The sequence below is a fragment of the Lynx rufus genome, unplaced genomic scaffold, assembly GCF_022079265.1.
Source record: "Lynx rufus isolate CCGP_SWC_20201006 ecotype Redwood Valley unplaced genomic scaffold, mLynRuf1.p SCAF_3, whole genome shotgun sequence".
NCBI lineage: Eukaryota > Metazoa > Chordata > Mammalia > Carnivora > Felidae > Lynx > Lynx rufus.
In genome coordinates this window covers 85187394-85207622 of record NW_025814845.1, presented here as the reverse complement: position 1 = coordinate 85207622, position 20229 = coordinate 85187394, and the positions used below count along the sequence as shown (strand labels likewise).

Sequence of the window (20229 nt, the reverse complement as noted above, 5' to 3'; positions counted from 1 at the left end):
TATATCTAGGAATAGGGTTACTGGGTCAGATGATAATTGTATGCTTAATATCATGAGAACCTGTGACACTGTTTACCAAAGTGGCTGTGTCACTTTGTGCTTCCACCGGCAGTTGTAGGAGAGAGCCAGTTGCTCCCAGAACCTCCATCCATTCTTTGTGCTTTTGTTTCGTATTGTCTTAAATAATAAAATGTCTTCTAAAGAAATTACGAGAAGTGGGGCACCTGGGTGGCTCAGTCGGTTAAGCATCCGACTTCAGCTCAGGTCATGATCTCACAGTCCGTGAGTTTGAGTCCCGCGTGGGGCTCTGTGCTGACAGCTCAGAGCCTGGAGCCTGCTTGGGATTCTGTGTTTCCCTCTCTCTCTGCTCCTCCCCCGCTCATGCTCTCTTTCTCTCTCTCTCTCTCTCTCTTTCTGTCAAAAATAAATAAAAACATTAAAAAAATTTTTTTTTAAAGAAATCAGGAGAGGAGTGCGCGCACATACACATATTCATTTACATTTACCCACGTATTTGCCTTGTCCATACCCATAGATTTTATTACAGAAAAACAGAAACAGAAAATCTGTAGTTGCCATTTGGTGTCCTTTACCTTCAACTTGAATCCTTTAGCATTTTTTTATAGCTTATTATTTTTTAAAAATTTTTAGAGAGAGAGACAGAGGGAGAGAATTTTAAGGAGGCTCTGTGCTGACCCCCAACGCGGGTCTCAGTCCCACAACCCTGGGATCATGACCTGAGCCAAAATCAAGAGTCGGGCGCTCAACCAGCTAAGCCACCCAGGCTCCCCGACTTCAGCATTTTTTGTAGTGTAGTTCTGCTGGTGATGAATTCTCTCCATTTCATTGATCCGATATTGTCTTTTCTGACCTGTTTTTTGGAAGTGTAGTTTCACTGGATATAGAATTTTGAGTTGAAGGGATCTTTACAAAGATGTTCCATTTTCTTTTGGTCTCCACTGTTTCTGAAGAGAAGTCAGCAGTTAATGTGTTGTTACCCAGAGTATATGTTGTTTTTCTGAGACTATTTTAAAGATTTTCTCATTTTTGATTTTCAGCAATTTTTCTCTGATATACTAAGTAGTATCCTTTCTTTTATATTTATCCTGCTTAGAATATACTGAACTTTGTAGACCTGTACGTTCATGTTTTTACACATTTGCGTAATTATTTGCCATTATTTTTTTCATCCCATTCTCTCTCACCTTCATTCTGAGACTCCTAATACATATTTTTAACCACTTTTTATTGTCTCACAGTTCACTAAAGCTCTCTTTATGTCTTTTCAGTCTTTATTCCTTATTGTTCTTCAGACAGGATAATTTCTGTTGTTTTATTTTCTACTTCTGTGATTTTTTTTTTTTGCCATATCCAAATGCTGCTATTAAACCCATCTGACTTTTCATTTACTTCCTCATTTGGTTCTTTTTTTCTGATAGTTTTTTAGGCTTTTTTTTTCTTCCTTAACTGAGATTTCCACATGTTCATCAATCATAACCATAGTTTTTAAAAGTCCTTGAACATATTTGTAACAACTACTTTAAAATCCTCATTTGCATGGGTTGTCTCAGGATTGATTTCTGTTGGCTGTTTTTCCTCTTGATTAGGAGTCTCAGAAATATTCTAGTATGTGCAATAAATCATATGGCCATCTTGCTTTTGCCTAACAGACATTTTTGTCCCATATTGAGTCTACAGGGTGCTTATCTTGTTTTTGAGTATTTTTGGTTTTCTCTTTTTATGTTCTTTATCTTGGTGTTGGTTAACCTGTATGTTGAAACATGAAATCAGTGCTTATCTTTGACAGAAGTTTCTGTTTTCTGTGAAGAGAAATGCTTCATAAAGTTGGGCATTGTTTTTAATTATTGATAATTTGGTTAATATACTTGAATTGAGTCTCATTTCAGAAATAAAGGAATTTTATGTATTTGCTTCCTTTCTGTTCCAATTGTTTTTAAAAAGTGGTTATTTAAGTTTAATTTAAACACAATAGAAATGAAAACACTTTATGAGAACTAGAAAGAAAGGTAAATGCATTTGTCATAAGAAATTATTTACAAATGCATTTGAGGCCCCATCTTTACCGTAAGAATAGATGTGTTTATAGAAAACTGTTAGGATTAAGTATGCATGTGTATCTGTGTGCATGTATATCCACATCCCTTTCATGTTATTTTTAGGGCATATTTATATTGTGTATATCTGTGCCTGGCTGCATTGATTTCTCAGTAGAGTCATACACATTAAACATAAAATAACTGTCAGTATTAATGTAAGAATGTTCAGTAATTTTCTAAATTATTAATTCATGTTTATTTATATATTTTTGAGAGATGAAAGCATGTAAGGCCCTAGGTTTTCCTGTGAATATAACTTTGTCTACATTCCATGGAAAAGGTTTTAGGGGATTGGAGGGATGACAATTAATATTTCTTAAGAATGATATGATCCCTTATTTTTATTAAATTATTTTTAATATATTGCTTTATTTAATCCTTACAACAGCTTAGATTTTCTACATTTTATGGAAGAAAATATACAAAATAATGTCCTTTCCCAAGGTGATGCAGTATATGAATTCCAAAACTGGAATTTGAACTTAGTGCTGATTCCAAATGGGATGTTTTTCCTAATTTACCTAATTTCTTCTTATAAATTTTGAGTGTTCTTATTTTCATTGTTCTCTGAATATTCTTAGAGTTTTTATTTTCTTTTGGACCAAAAAGTTTTTTGTTAAATAAATAACAAAAGAGTATATTTTTCTTTTTTTTTTTCAATATTCTATTTTTAATTATACAAAAAGTTGAAGGGACTGGGTATGGTTGTTTCTTGGAAGGCAAGAGAGTTATTTAAAATGTTTTATTGTTAATCTGTAGATTTATTGTATTTGCTTACCAAGTGTGTTGTCATAATTTTCTCATGCTTAAAATTTCTTGATGTTTTGTTTGTTTTTAATTCACAATCATTTTTTAGGCCCATTAGTGCTTTAATGTATCTCTAGATTAAAAAGATCTCATACCTTAGGTATTTCTTTTTCATTCTTGATGGGCGGTATGTATAAAATGAACCTTACCAGTTTGAGTGTTCGCCTCTTTTATATCATTTATTTCTGAAGTCTGGGTAAAATAGAAGTGACTAGAATCTCCCCCTGCTGTAAGAGTATATCTTTAATTAAAAAAGAACAGGAGAAACTTTAATTCACAAACCACTTTCTTTTTCTTTTTTGCTTAATAGATCACAATTTGTGACATTCTTTTAGGTTTTAAAAACAAATGAATTGGTTTATATGGAGAAGAAACCTAATTACATGGAAGGTATACCACTGTCTCCGATGAAGGAAAAGCTAAGTCACAAAGATTGCTTTTAAAAAATGTAAAGTGTTATTATGATCCTCTAATGTTTACAGAGATGGAATGATAGGCTTTGACTAAGATATTTTTAGATTAATTTCTTTGCTTTTGTAAATTCCTAAATCAAAATTAGTCAAGGAAAACTAAATTAAACTGGAGAGTACTAGATTTGGAGAAGCCAAATTGAACTTTAAAATTTGTCATTATATTTTATCATTATTCTCTGTTTTTCCTTAAAGCTAATATTTAATAAAGAAATTATAAATTTTCTAGTGAATTTATATAGAACTATGATTGTTTATAAATTTTAAATCTCCAGTTTTAACATAAAAATTCTCTTAAGTAAACTCCATTTAATCTTTTCTAATTAAATTTTCAAGTTTGGAAACCACTTTGTTATAAAGTAAATAATGGCTGTACACTATTTGTCGGCCATTTGACACCTTTTTATGAAACTTAAAAAAAAAAAACTACAGTGATAAATATTTAGGTGACTGCTTAATTGATTGTACTATAATTTAAATTGTTACTTAATGTTGCCAGCTATTCCTTTTTCATTCTTTGATACTTTAAATTTTATATAGGTCTGATCTTTACTGGGTTTTGTTTTTAACTTTTTTCTTTGGTAATTCCTTTTAGTTCTGCTTTCTAAAAATATCCAAAATTGACCATTTGTCACCACCTCCATACAGCTACCATTAATTCGGCCCTCATTGTATTTCATCTACAGAGACTGGATTTCCTGACTCCACTTCTTCCTTTATGATCTTTTCCCTACACAGCAGTAAGAGCAATCTTCCTAATCTGTACTGTTTGACCCAGAACCCTCTAATGGCTTCTTATCTCAAAGTAAAAGGATGGCCTTTAGAGTCCCTTGTGACTGGCCTGTGGCTGCTTGCTTCTCTAATCTCATCTCCTAACATTCTTTCTTCACTCTGCTGTAAATACAGGGCTTTCTTACTGTCTTCCTTAACCATTTTAAGCACAATCATACCTCAGAATATTGGCACTTCCTATCTTCTTCCCAGGACTTCGCCTCTTCTAGATATTTGAATGAGTTGCTCCCACACTTCATCCCAGAATTTACTAAAACTTGGGGTGCCTGGGTGGCTCAGTCGGTTAAGCATCCTTCTCTTGATTTGCGCTCAGGTCATGATCTCACAGTTGTGAGATCGAGCCCTGCATTGGGCTCCACAATGAGCATGGAACCTGGTTGGGATTTTCTCTCCCTCTCTCTCTGCCTCTGTCCCTGCTTGTGTTTTCTCTCTCTCTCTCTCTCTCTCTCTCTCTCTCTCTCTCAAAATAAGTAAACAAACATTAAAAAAATAACAATTTACTAAAGTTTTATCAGAGGCTGTCCCTGACCTTTCATATCTAAAATCCTCTTTCCTCACTATGCAGAGCAATCTACATGCATAATTGTGGATTTGTATGTTTTTTTTTTCCTCATCTTTAACTATTTTTTTACTCAGGCCTAATTTGACAGCAGATATTTTTAGCAAACTGTTTTATTGAATTCTTTCAAAACATTGAAGTCAATTTTATAGAAATAATTTTTTATACTGGTAAAATCGCTGCCTTATATAATATTTTATAAATCTCATAATTACAACCACCGATACGGTTGGCATAAGTGCTTTGGGAATAAACATACCTGATGCATGATAAAGCTAAAACTTAACTGGTAGAAGCAAAGTGTGGACTTCTTTCCAGAGTTTTCTGCCAGACTCAACATACAGACCACTATGGACAGCAGTTAAAATATTTTACGGAAGTGGAAAGTCTGTTAATCATTCAGGGAGTTGATACGGTAGATCTCAGTTTTTTAAAAGAGCTTGATTTGTAGTTAAAAACAAACTGAAATTGATTGACTATATAATAGAACTCTTTTAGATTATTCTGATTTTATTGTTGGTTTAGTTCATCTTGAAAATACACTGTGGGGCACCTGGGTGGCTCTGTTGGTTAAGTGTTTGACTCTTCTTGGTTTTGACTTACGTCATGAACTCAGATTCCTGACTTCAGGCCTGGTGTAGGGCTTCTCGCTATCAGGGATTCTCGCTCTCTGCCCCTCCCCCACTCACGTGCACCTGCGTGCATGTGCTCTCTCGCTCAAATAAATAAATATTAAAAGAAAATGCATTGTATAATTATAGTAGAAACTTCCATAAGAAGTTAATTCCAAGAATGGGTATAAATCATTACTAGAGAATTCCTTTTCTTAATATATATTCTAAAAAAATATATCTAATGAAAATGGAATCTGGAAATGGAGAATAGTAATGGTTATACAATATTGTGGATGTACTTAATGCCACTGAATTGTACATTAAGTAGCAAGTTTTACCTTATGTATATTTTACCACAATAAAGGAAAACTAAAGGGGCACCTGGGTGGCTCAGTCAGTTGAGCCTCCGACTTTGGCTCAGGTCATGATCTCACGGTTTGTGGGTTGGAGACCTGCATAGGGCTCTGTGCAACAGCTCAGAGCCTGGAGCTCGCTTCCAATTCTGTGTTTCCATCTCTCTCTGTCCTTCCCTCCCCCCTCCCCGCCGTCTCTCTCTCAAAAATAAATAAACATTAAAAAAATTTAAAAAAAAGAAAACTAAAAAATACATCTACACTTTCATTCATTCATTCATTCATTCATTTACTTATTTAATACATTTCAAATTTTTATTTAGATTCTAGTTAACATATATGGTAAAATTGGTTTCAGGAATTGAATTTAGTGATTCATCACTTAAACAGATAACACGAAGTACTCATCACAAGTGTCCCCCTTAATATCCATCACCCAGGGGTGCCTGGGTGGCTCAGTCGGTTAGGCTTCCGACTTCCGCTCAGGTCATGATCTCGTGGTTTGTGCATTCGAGCCCCGCATCGGGCTCTGTGCTGACAGCTTGGAGCCTGGAGCCTGCTTCAGATTCTGTGTCTCCCTCTCTCTCCGACCCTCTTCTGTTTGCACTTTGTCTCTCAAAAATGAATAAATGTTAAAAAATTAAAAAAAAAATCCATCACCCATTTAGCCCATCTCCCACTCATCTCCCCTGCAACAACCCTCAGTTTGTTTTCTGTTGTTAAGTTTGTCAGGGTTTGCTTTTCTTTTAATATAAATAAAACCAGTGACAATATAGCTGTACAGTGTAGAAGAAAAGAATTCATGGAAGACTTATATTTATAATACTAATTCTACCATGAATGTGTTGGATAAATTTTGGCAAATCTTGTACATTTTCTTAGTTGTAGTTTTCTTATGTTTAATATGAATATACTTACTCTTCTTAGTTTTATAAAGAACAACTGAGTTTTTTATAGACTGTAAATCAGTTTCTAGATTATAGGTGTAATTTTTCATATTTTCAGAAGAGTAATTGAATTGACTATTGGTATTGATATAAGATTTTTGGCTTGAGGTATTTGCTGTTGATAGATTTTCTGAATGTTGCTTATTTTGATTTGTGTGTGTGTGTGTGTGTGTGTGTGTGTGAGAGAGAGAGAGAGAGAGAGAGAGAGAGAGAGAGAGAGAGAGAGAGAATACAGCTTTTATTCCAGGTTCTAATTGAGAATAGAAACATTTCACTTATGTCTGCAGAGTTTTATTGGGCATTATTAAATTGTTGGGGTTTTTGTTATTGGTGTCTTTACCAAGTTCGCTTTATAATATCTGAAGAGAAAGCCGCCTAAGCCAAGATAGATACTGGCTTCTCCTTAAGCTTTTCCTTTAAAGTCACTGAGTTAAAAACATTTACCTTAAAAAAAAAAACAAAAAACAAAAAAGTCTATGCATTGGGACAGAGAACGGTAGATTTGGTAAGGTACAATGATAAAGTCATAAGTCAAATTTAAGTAATAGAAAATGATTTATTTTGGACATTGATTAAATTACATTTCTGGTTGTTCACCTTCAGTGAACTAAAAGATTTCCTTTCCCTTTAAGAAGACAATGCATTGGAAGAACTCAGTAGTAGTAGTTAATTTAGGAGAGATTTTGCAAAAATATAGAATGTAGGAAAATGATCAATAGAAAGCTCACTTTAGAAAGAAGCACTTTTAATTAGATAAGTAGAAAGTCAGAATTTAAAGAGGAATCAATGTGCATTAGGTGAAATAAGTATCAAGTGTTCTATTTTGGGCATGACAAAGAACTCTATGACTCAGGATACAATGTATACTACTAAAAATATCTTAATCTTTAGACAATGTATACTACTAAAAATATCTTAATCTTTAGACTTAGTTATCCTAAACATCTTACACCACTTAATAAATATGTATTTACTGTGATTAATAGAGCAGGTGTGCCCTGTGTTCAGTTTCAAGTGATTATTTGTTCCCTTAGTTATAATATTTCTGCTGTTTGTCCCAGAATTACCCTAGATAGATGTGTGGCCCATTGATGTATTATAAAATTTTAAATTTGAATGCCTTAGGCAATATACGCAGTCTTTTGTTTGCCATGGTTTCTGCCATTTTTACATGCCTTACCACACTTACGTCACTTAAGCAAAACATCTGGCTTCTGGAGGCATATGTAACTCTTACCAAACCTTTTCAGAACAGGCAAAAGGCAGGCGTCCTGTCTTCCTCATGCCTGCAAAATGCTTACTTTTCCCTATCATGCCTAGTGCTTGGGGATTCCCACAAGGTTGGATGAGCTAGTCTGAAACCAAGTGATCTTTAAATTATCCGAATGCATGGTGTCATCTTCTACTTTTAGTTATACCTTTCTAATTTCTCGAGTGCTACCATGTCATTTTATATTGTTTCCCGTAAGTCACAGTCTGGTGGTGAGTAAAGACTTCTTTCATTTAGTTATTTCCCATATTTTTTGAATTGGTATTTATTGGAACGGTTACATTTCTTGGAGACCTGTTTTGGGGAGGAGTCTGTTATTAATATGGTACTGTTTCCAGTTATATTTAAATGAATATACTAAATATGCTCAGAATGTGATGGTTAAGTTTGTTTGTTTGTTTGTTTGTTTTTTAAATATAGAATGCTTCACGAATTTGTGTCACATCCTTGTGCAGGGCCCATGTTAATCTTTTCTTATCATTCCAATTTTTAAGCTGTTTTCAGTAGAACTAAAAATAAATTCTGAAAATCATTATAGAAAATGAATGTAAAAACTGAGCCATCTAGATATCACTTTGTTTAAAATTGCCCTGTTTGCATTCTCTTTCATATTCTACTTTATTTTTCATCAGACTTTTCACCACTTAACTTTGTATATTCTTTATTTGTTGTCTGTTTCTTCCTATTGTATAAACTGAGAGAAGGGGCTTATTTCTGTTTACTGTTATATTTCACTGCTTAGAACAATGCCTGACACATAATGGGAAACTTACTGGAGCATCTGGGGGCTCAGTTGGTTAAGGGTCTGCCTCTTTATTTTGGCTCAGGTTATGATCTCACTTTTGTGAGACTGAGCCCCACGTTGGGCTTCACTCTAAGTGTGGAACCTACTTAAGATTCTCTCCTCCCTCTGCCCTTCTCCCCTGCTCGCGCTCTCTCAAAAAAACAAAACAAAACTCAGTATTTGGTGTGTGTGTGTGTGTGTGTGTGTGTGTGTGTGTGTGTGTGTGAGTGAACCCTTCTCATGTGACTTTAGTATGTTTTCTTCTGGGGACTGCTCTCTCTTTATCTTCCGTATTCCTTTAGCTTAATATTTCTAAAACACAGATCCTGATGTAACTTACCTTACTCTAAACTCTCCGTTGCTCACAGAATGACGTCAGTCCTTAAGTATATCTCACTTAATCTCACTTCATTGCTATTTGTTGTCTGTTTCCTTTAATTGGAATCTCTGAGCTCCTTGAGGAAAATAACTTTGTTGTCTTCATCTGCTTATACCCTGTACCTAACATAGCATCTGGAGGTGCTTAAGAAATGTTTGTAGAATGAAGGAGTAGTGTTTTACATATGAAAGAAACCCGCAAGTCCAGAGGCGGTTTGATACATGATGATTATGCTGCTAGCTAGCAACAAAGGTGGACTCCCTCAGTCCAGTGCTCTACCACTAATAGGAATGAATTTCAGTTTTTAACAAAGTATTTTGTTTCTTCACTTGCAGATATTGATGATGTTAAGAAGTACAAACCAGGTTACTTGGAAGCTACGCTTAATTGGCTCAGATTTTATAAGGTGCCAGAAGGAAAACCAGAAAACCAGTTTGCTTTTAATGGAGAATTCAAAAACAAGGTGAAGATGATACTCTTTATTTTAAAATATGCCTTGTGATACTTGTACAATACTTCTTTCACCTTTGGGGGTTTCTTATGTGAATATTTGTATATAACATGATAATGCTTTATACTGACTCGAATACTTAAGGACATTATTTTGTCAAATTTATTTTAAAGGATTTTTTTCAGGAGGTCTCTAAGTGAAGCAGTAAGTCTTGATAAATATCTGGATTCATCTCTTTATCTGTTGATATCTCCTTCATCTCAGAAAACGAAGGGTTTCCATGATCAGTCTCAGTCTGCATATTACGTATGACAAACCACCTTCCATTTACTATTGTGGAGAGGAGAAAGTTAACTTACCATTAATGTAAATCCCAAGAGGCTTCTCTTCTAAGTGTTCATTCTACCATGACTGACTTAAGCTGTTTAACAGTTAAGAAAGCACTTAAATTATCCTACTGTAATAGAATTTTTCTGTTGGAATACCACAAAGTTACCATGAAGTGTCTCTCATGTGATACAAATGGAGAAAATAGGCTAAGGATGTTAAGTCTAAGGCATGGAATATATTTTTTTTAAAGTTTTTACCACCACTGGGGCACCTGGGTGGCTCAGTCGGTTGAGCGTCCGACTTCAGCTCCGGTAATGATCTTACACTCCGTGAGTTTGAGCCCCATGTCGGGCTTTGTGCTGACAGCTCAGAGCCTGGAGCCTGCTTCAGATTCTGTGACTCCCCCTCTCTCTGCCCTTCCGCTGCTCATGCTCTGTCTCTCTCTGTCTCAAAAATAAATAAAGAACATTAAAAAAAATTTAAAAAAAATAAAGTTTTTACCACCATATAAATTACACACAGTACACACCAACAGTTAAGTGGATACTAATAAGTAAAACATGTTTTGTAAGTAAGGTAAGCCATGTTAATGGAAACTTACAGATTATAATAAATATCTTGTTATATAAGAATTTATTGCTTAACCTAGTATTTTTTAAAAGGGCGCATCGAAAGAACCCTTAACATCTTGAGGGCTTTGTCTAAGACTTATTAAATGTAGATATAAAACTATTATTTTCAATTAAATACTCTTAAAAATAAATATTTAAGATTTATAAGATAAATTAATTTTTGTCTTTTTCCTCTAAAAATATGTTATAATATGTTATAATTTATGTTTGAACTTTTTATGGCTCCTTATTGCCTCAGAGTATGGTTTGGGTGGTTTTTTTTTTTGTTTGTTTTTGTTTTTTTGCTTGATTTTGATAAATGTTAATTCTTTTCTGAATGAAGACTAGATTATTTATAAACCTGGTTTCAGAAAATAATCATTTTTAGGCATTGCTTTTTACCACTTCTGTTTAAAATGTAGTGCCTAACTCAGGAAAATTAAGTTGTATCTCCTTAACATGTTTGAAAAGGTGACTCCTGTGCTATCTAGATTTTTCCTGCTGACTCCTTTAAGCAAGTGCTGGAAAAGTGATTCTAAATAATCATAATTACCCGAATGATTTGGTTAAAAATCTTTCCTTGTGTTATCCTGACAACAAATTGGCTTTTTTGTATCATATGTTAAGGGGGACTCCCCATATCACCTCATTTAGCCATTCTCCTTTATGTCACATGACAATAGACCTGAGAAAACTTTTTTTTTCTTTTTCAGAAGATTTCTCATTATTATTACATCTTGGTTCCAAAGATTCTTTAATTTCTTCATTTCTTACTGTAATATGTTGAGTTGTAATTGAAGGAGAAAAGAGCTAGTAAAATTAGTTAATATCTAAGGACTCTCCTTAAGAAAAAATAGCAAGGAGAAAAAAAATCAAAAGAATTTGCTGCTTTAGAATAACAGAACAAGTGTTCCTTTAGATGGTCTTGCTAGATAGATATCTAGCAAGAGGTGTGTGTGTTTCATTGGTTTTGCATTTTCAGACACCATATAAGTTTATACTAAGAAAAAAATAATTGAAAATGTTAAGGAGGTTTACCACCTCTAGACAGTGGATGTTCTTTAGAACATGTTTATGCAGTTAGACTATAGTTTTGATGATGATGAAGTTAATAGGTGTATGGTTACCTTACAAGCAAGGGACTAGACTAAGCACTTTGCATACAACTTATTTATCCTTTCAACAGCTAGGCCTTTTGGATTAGGTGTGGCATCTTGACTTTGTAGGCCATATGGTCTTTGTCACAAGTTCTTAACCTCTGCCATTGTGGTGCTAAGGCAGTCTTGAACCATGCACAGATGAATGATTGTGTTCAATAAAACTTCATTTACAGGGGCGCCTGGGTGGCTCAGTTGGTTAAACTTCCGACTTCAGCTCAGGTCATGATCTTGCTGTTCATGAGTTCAAATCCCATGTCAGGCTCTGTGTAGACAGCTCAGAACCTGGAGCCTGCTTTGGATTCTGTGTCTTCCTCTCTTTCTGCCCCTCCCTGCACTCGCTCACTCGCGCATGCTCTCTCTCTCTCTCTCTCTTTCTCCCTCCCTCCTTCCCTCCCTCCTTCTCTGTCTCAGAAGTAAAGTAAACATTAAAAACAAAAAACAAAAAAATCCTTCATTTATAAAAATGGTGTTTTGGTGAGCTAAATTTGGCCCATAGGCCCTAGTTTGCCAACCCTAAATTACAATATCTCTATTACCTTCCATTTATAAATGAAGACTTAGTGAGATTAAGTAACTTGCTCAAAAGTCACACAGCTGGTGAATAAGGATGCCAGTATTTATATTCAGGTTTGCTTGGCTCCAGAGCTCATGTTCTTAGAAATTAGCTGTCATAGTGATAATAGTTCCATGTTAGTACGGTGATGTGATCTTTATATCTGTTTTTGGTTTGGAATTAGGCCTTTGCTCTTGAAGTTATTAAATCTACTCATGAATGTTGGAAAGCATTGCTTATGAAGAAGTGTGATGGAGGGGCTATAAATTGGTAAGGATTTGTCTCTTCTATGTAATGTTATTTTATTATTAATTGGTACTAAACAGCCATATAATACTATTCAATTTGATTTTTTTAAAAAGAGAATTACAATTCTTTTTCATTTAAAGAATACTCATGAAACACCAATATGGAAAGCATTACCAAGTGCTGGGTGGACAGCATGAAACTGGGAATTGACATGGTCCCTTTTCCCAAAAGATTTATAGTTTAATGGGGGGATATTGTTGAGTAAACAGGCATTTAATTATAATACATTGTGATATGTGCAAAGAGGGAATAAATAGCGATTTTTCAATGTGCAGACATGGTTGTTTATGTGTAAACACCACATCATTTCTTGATGAATTAGTACAAAGCCTTTTTATCCATCATGATCTGGGTCACTAGCTGATTGATTACAGGGAATCAAACAACAGTAACAGATGTAACTCAAACATTTTATTTTAAAACATTTAAATGTGTACTCACTTATCTTTGGATATAGGGCTAAGACCTTTTCTATATAAGTTCCATATAGATTATATATATAATCTAGTGTAATATAGAATAGAAAACCAAGATAAGATCCTCTAATTCTTAAACTCCTTACAGTTAAAAACCTTCATAGGTTTTTAAGGGTCTTTTTTCTAACCTTTTTACAGTTTTCTTACCCACATCTACTTTGACACCAAGTTATTATAGTGAGTCACCTTTATTGAGGCTTTTTAGCCTTACTAGTTTTTAGGGTCTGCATAGTATTCATAGAATCAGTTCTCTTTCCACATCCTCTTTTTCAATAAGCATAATTACTGCTTAAATTATGAAATAGTAATAAAGACAGCTCTTATAAACAGGTTTAGAAACAAAAACAACTGACTTTTGGCAAGCCTAACTACAGAAAGCAAACACAGGTGTCATCCTGTAGAGTACCCAACTCCACTGTCCCCTTCTCCGAATCAGGAGAAATTGGGAAGCCATTCACTCAACAAACACTGATTTGAAGATCTGCGACCAGGGAGTGTGCTGGTTCCAGGACTATTACTGTGACTACAATAAATAGAGTCTCTGCCCTTTTGGAGCATGAAGTCTGGGAATCAAGAGAGACATTAAAGAAATCATTAGAATACAGTAATCACATGGAGTAAAGAATTAGTCTCAAGATATATTTTATCTATGTCATCAAGAGACTCATCTTGCCTATGACACAAATGCTTAGGCATTAACCTTCAGGTTGTGTTTCTTTGTAAGCTCGAGTAACATTGTCAACTCCTTGATTTTCTCCTTTCTTTCTTCTTAACCACTTAGGCAGATCACTCCTTTTTTTTTAGCAGAGTCTTAAAATCAAGTGATTATTTCTAATTTAAGTAGTACAATTTATTAACAAAACTGGGTATAAGTGAATGTCTTCTAGTCCTGACTATCCTAGTAATTAGTAGACTGAGCTATTCTTTATGATATTCTAAGTCATTCATTCATGTGGTGAGCTCCTGTAAAAAGGGTCTCTCACTGTCCGAAGAAGTATTTGCTCACTGTTTGCTTTCATCTTCTTCCTCATGATACTTTTGGAAAAGTTTTTGCAGTCCTTTAAGGGCCTGTGTGTTTTCCAGGTTCCTCAGCTACACAGGTAGAGATTACCTCTGCTTAGTTTTTCTGTAGCTTGATGTCATTCCTTCTGTGCTGAGACTAATTACCTTTTCTCTGAGGGTAATTTTATTTCTACTCTCTGGAGTCATTTTGCTGTAGCCTCCTAGGTGATGATAAGGATTACGTTAACAACAGGAGTCGACATTTATTGAACTTTGTACTATTTTGCAAGTTTGAAGTGTTTAGTATGTGTTACCTAATACAACGATCCTGTAAGATGTGTATCATTGTTTCCATTTTATACATGACGAGATTGAAACCACATAGAGATTAAGTGATCTAAGGTCACGCTGAGTGGGAGAGCCACCATTTAAGCCAGATACCAGACTTAATGTTCTTGCCAGCTATATTCTACTTCTGTCTTTTCAGAGAATACAACAAAATAAATCTTTTTTTAGCTTAAAAATTTTCAGGGTATACATTTCTGGGTATAAATTTTATTCATGTAGGTAATTTAAAGTTAAAATCTTTAAATTTTAATTTATTTTGGCCATTTTTTCTTATTTTTATCACCACTTGATTGTAAAAATGTATTCATAGTAGCTTTTATGTCCTGTCTTAATGAGTTGCTTCTTCCTCTTAATTCCTTAAAATGTACACTGTTACTGACACCATGCTCTGGTTGACCTCTAGGCCATTCCTCATGCTGTTACCTTTGCCATGATTATCTTCTCATTTCTTGAACTAGCTAACTTCCTCATCTTTTTAAGATTTAGTTTTGACTTCACTTTCTCTAGGAAGCTTTCCCTCGTAGCCAAGCTGCCATTATACTGTGCATTCCTTGCTTCCCTGTGTCCTTTTGTTATTACGCTTACCAGTTCTTAACTGCGTGGTTTATGAATTTGTCTCCTCCTCTAGCACGTAGCTTCCTCAAAAGCACACGAAGAAGGATACCTTATTCATCTTTCTCTTCCTAATGCCTGACATGTGCTAGCCACTCAGTGAATACCTCTTGGAGCAAATTGTTGACTAATATTTTAAAACCAATAGATGTTTGTTGTTTTTCAAATCTAGTACTACTCTTCTGCTTCCAAGATCCCTGCATTTATTAAATTCTATAATTGATACTCTGAGTAATCCTCTTCTTCACAAGAGGTTTGGTTGTTATTTTGGGTTTTTTTTTTCCCATTGCTTAATATTTACTCTGAAAGCTACACATTCTTTTAACACAGAGAAGTTCATTATTTCTGTTCTTCCCTAAAGTCACTTTCCACTGTGTTGCAGGAGAAATAAAGTTTTTTGCCGTTTGAGTTTTACTCTTCAGCCCCTCTTGCTCTTTCTTCAGCCGTGGCTTATTTGCCTTATTTTTAAGAAATCAGAAATGTACTGTTCATTTTGCCAGTTTATTTTATTTCATTAACCATTATCTATTCTGACCCATCTAAATTTTTCAAATTTTGGCTGATTCTCAGATGCTCTTCTAGAGCATCTGGGTTTCTTTAATTTAGTTTTTAATTTAATAATTAATTCAGTTTTACTTACTTGATTCAGTTACTTGTCATTTATTTACTCAGTTGTTTTATATTGCAACTCCTTTCTTGTTTAATAAATCTTTGTGGTACTGTCAGAATTATATTTGAAAAATACAAATGTGATTGTCATTTTTTGCTTAAAAACTTGTCGTGGCTCCCTTTGATCATAGAATCCAATCCTACTCTTCTATGTATTAATATGTCTAGACCTACTTTTCCAGACTCATGTTCTGTTTCCTCCTGTCTCCTGTTTTTCCTCCATGAATGCCTGCTCATTCTTCAAGGAGCAGTTTAGATGCTACCTCTACAAAGAGTTGTTATTTGTTTTGGGCAAGATTACCTGTACCCTCACATCACTGCTGTACACACCTCTGTGTAGAACCTGGAGTGTTATTATCTTTTTATGCTGTAAATTGAGTTTGTATCATGGCACTTAGTGTCAGGACTTGCCACTGGTGGTTTAAACATGCTTACTGAATGAATGAATATATATATATATATAGATATAGATATAGATATATATAGATATATAATTTATATAAATATATATTATATATAAGTATATAAAAATAATATATAAATCTATATTATATATATATATAATATTTATATAGATTTGTTCTTCCAAATTGTTTAGGTCTTAAAATTATTTCATTTTACTTTTCTAGAGGAAGGTGTACCTGATCTATATATGGGTAGCTATATATATAACTTTGTATATAGATTTACTTCAATGTCAGTTTTCTTCTATAGACTCTGGAGGTTGTGGTTCAAAATCCTTGTCATTCTTATCTCTTTAAATTAAATTTTCTCTTTTTTTTCTTGACTACTTTGCTTGAAAATGAAAGGCCTTGACAGATCTGTATCCTAGACACTGTCTTTGGGGATTCTCATGAGTGTGTGCCTTTGTCTGCCTTGAAGAAAATCGTTTTCTCTTTACTAAAGAGTTCCATATCTCTGGCCTTGTAAATTTCATCTTTATATGTCTGCTTATTATGTGCAGGTAATTTTCTGTTTCTGTATCTTTTTATGTAATCAGTTATTTTGCGCGATTATGTATCAGTACACCTTTTTATTATTTTTAAATGCAATTTGATTTGTCATCCACAGCATTTTTGGTATTGCTGATCTTTTCTTCTAATGTCATGTCTGCTTGTTTTGGTCAGCAAGATTGCGTATAGGCTATACAATTTGTGTAAATTTACAACAAAATACTTAGTATCTTACTGTAAAAAGGAAAGCAGCACATTTTTCTCAGTCATTATTTTAAATCTCATTTATAATAGATACCTCTAGCTTAGTCATCCTTCAAGTGATTACACTGCTTCTCTTGCAGGCCACATTCATAGTTTTAAGACTAAAAAAGAACCCTTAATGTTCTAACCTCCACGGGAGCTCTTTGGTTCAATACTGTATCCCCAGCATCTAGAAATGTCCCTAACACATAGTATAAAAAAAATTCTTTGAATCAATCAATAAATATGAATCAGTGTTAACTCTTTTTATATAGGGGCCAATTTAGAGGAAATAAAAATAAAAATGTTTCTTGATAACACGCCTTCAAACATTCAAAGTATTTTTAATCCTGGGGGAAATCTATTACAACCCAGATTATATACTTTTTTAACTAAGAGAATGTCGGTGAGGAAGTTGGGACTATTTTTAGCTAACCAAATGCTACTATAAGAGCCTGTTGGAGAAATAGTAACAAGAGGCTGTATGGTCTCTCATCTTTATGTTGTCTTGTACGAATCTCTCAAGTCTGTTTGTATACCTTCCATTTCATTATTGAGCAGTCATACTAATCATTTGCCCAAGGCGAAAATGGCAGAGCCTCTTGGCTTTCCTCAGCTCCGTTGGTTACTTGTCAAGATACTGTATGAGAGATATTTAGAAAGTTATTCAAAATTTTAAAAACTTACAGAGTTGGCTTTAATATTGTCTGTTTTTGCCGTTTCTGTTGATGATTTGCTTTGTTGAGTGGAGGGTTACTTTATTTTTTTTGTATTTTTCTAGATTCAGTTTTATTTAAATCCAAGTCAGTTAACATATAGTGTAATCATGATTTCAGCAGTAGAATTTAGTGACTCATCACTTACAACACTCAGTGCTCATCCCAGCAAGTGCTCTCCTTAATGCCCATGACCCATCTAGCCCTTCCCTCCACTCAATACCCCTCCAGCAGCCTTCAGTTTGTTCTCTTTATTTAAGAGTTAGAGGGTTTCTTTAGAAGTAGGTTATCAAATTTAACATAAAATACCAGACACCCAGTTAAATCTAAATTTCAGAGCAATACATCTTTGTAATATAAATGTCTCATGCAATATTTGAGACATACTAAAAAATAGTTTGATGTTATCTGAAATTCAAATTTAATTGGGGATTCTGTATTTTATCTGGCAGCCCTATTTAGAGAAGTCTCCCCTGTTCTGTTACCATCATTTTTCAGAATTTCCAAAGGTATGTTTTACTTTGGCTTAGTTCTAACGTTAAAAACATCATATATAGCATATTTAGAATACACCATGCTTCCTTCAGAGGACTAGCACTTAAGACTTCACAGTGTCTAATTTTTTGCCTTGTTCTTTTAAATTTAGTTTTGACATTCTTTAGGGAAATATCTGACTTATAACACCTTCCCTTTTTCATTTTTTAGCTTACTTAAATATGGGCTGTGGAGAACAGAATAAAAAATAGCCTTAAAGATAATGCAAACTTGCATCAAATTTTATTCATGCCAAGAATGAAAATAAATCCCACATTTTGAGTCTGGATAGAAAAGAGAACAACCACTTACCTGTAATTGCTATATACCCAATGTCTGATTACAGACATTATATAAATAAATAGGCAGATCTTTTTATCATATATATCCCAATGTATTTTTCACAAAGCCATTATAAAAATGTATCCGATAATCTATATCTCTTAGGTCCACTTGGGGGACAAGTGTGTGTATGTGTTTCCTCTTCTTTAGGGATCTGCTAATTACTTTTTCCTTTGGCTTTAACTCCCTTCTCTACTGCTTCTTTCTATATCCATTTTAATCTGATTTCTTTGATAAAATTTTAAACAATCAGTCTTAATATGTTTGAGAGGAATGATGCCTTTGCTTTCATCTAGGAAGTAGGAAATACACAATGGGCAGCATGCTTGTGGAGATAGCATGCATTCCCTGTTGTGTGGGAAGGCTTTGATTTCATAGAGCCTTTCCTGACCATGGAAGGGGCTCTTGTCTTATGCCCTGCTGATCTTCCCTCCCTGTACGAAAACCAAGTTTTCATATCATGTGCTTTCCTGTCACGACTCTTAGCTTAGCCTTCCTCACCTGTCTGAGAAAGAGATTCCATAGCATCGTTCAGTAGCCAGTAACTGTTTATCACCTCAAAGGAAAATTCTTCCTTATAGTCATCATTTCATGGGTCAAGTTTGGTGTTTCTTTTCCTCACAAAAGGTAAAGTGTAGTTGTGATGTATAGTCTTTTATATTCAAGGAGATTATTTAGATCTGTGTACTATTTAAACTAAAAACATATTCTGGAATATGCAGTGCTGGGAGCACTGTATTTATAACTCTGCCTGAAAGAATGTACAAACATCTCAGTTTATATTCATTCAGGTCCTTTATCACTGGCTGGAAATAAATAACTGGAGTTACACAGCCAGTGTGGGATATTTGGAGTTGGTTTTCTTGTTTGGTAATTGCTCATTTTTTATCCTGATTGATAATAACATTGTCTTTTCCTCACCAGCACAAACGTGCAGGTATGCGACAGCCCTTTCCATTGTACTCAAGAGGAAGCGAGATCAATAGTTGAACTGGTAAGGGGTAAAGCATCCTTTAATCTTACAAATGTCATGGGGAAGTCTAGCAGAAGTTCTGAAAACTCTAGCAATGAAGTGTATCAAGTCTTTTGGGAAATATGAAATTAAAAAATAACATTAGAATCCATCTTTTTTAATCCAGGGAATTTAAATAAAAAACCTGAAAATCTTTCAGCTTAGTTTTTAAATTGTTTCTAAAGTACATTAACCACTTAGCCAATTTACTATGATGCTACTTTTCTTAAAATCACCAATTTATTGCTTATATGTATTTGCTCTCCTTGTACCATTCTGTTCCCTTGAGTTACCCACCATCTAGTGTCTAAATTGCAACTGGCTGTTGGTACAGGTGCATTTTGGCTCAAGAAAGATGAAACAAGACTGTTTTTCCTTTATTTCCATTTAGTTAGGCTGTCTTACAAGCTTTCCTTCTAGCTAAGGTGATATCTTGGATTTTTACATGTCTGTCTCATTGATAAGGCTGCCTGGAGGCAACTGAATTTATTAGGAAAATAACAGCTTGATTTAGAGACCACTAAATAAGAAAATTCATACTCAGATAATTAAGTAATATTGCTGTATAAAGTGTGTTCAGGAGTGGTTTATAAACTAAGCTTTTCTTTTTTTAATCTTAAACTACTTATGAGCTAGAAACTAGTGAATTTAGATCTTTACTTCAGGAACATCAAAAAACGTTTACCTACTGTGGCTGCTTTGAATTTTTTCCCCACTAATTCATCAGCTATTTAATTAGTACCTGCTATGTGCAGTGAGATCCTAGGTACTGGGGATTCAGCATTAAAGAAAAGATGTGAAAATGTCTGCCCTTGT

General features: G+C 34.3%; 1 protein-coding gene and 1 non-coding gene across 3 annotated transcripts in view; one reads left to right on the top strand and one right to left on the bottom strand.

The window, feature by feature from the left end:
* PPA2 (inorganic pyrophosphatase 2) overlaps positions 1–20229 on the top strand; it is a 90007-nt gene that overhangs the window by 52961 nt on the left and 16817 nt on the right. For both annotated transcript variants that reach the window (XM_047091431.1, XM_047091430.1), the window contains 3 exons: positions 9428–9555; positions 12382–12467; positions 19326–19395. In XM_047091431.1, coding sequence (XP_046947387.1) covers positions 9428–9555; positions 12382–12467; positions 19326–19395 — 284 coding nt within the window. The remainder of the gene's footprint in view (positions 1–9427; positions 9556–12381; positions 12468–19325; positions 19396–20229) is intronic.
* On the bottom strand, positions 8340–8443 carry LOC124521420 (U6 spliceosomal RNA). The gene has a single exon (XR_006964515.1). It is a non-coding gene; the product is annotated as a U6 spliceosomal RNA (small nuclear RNA).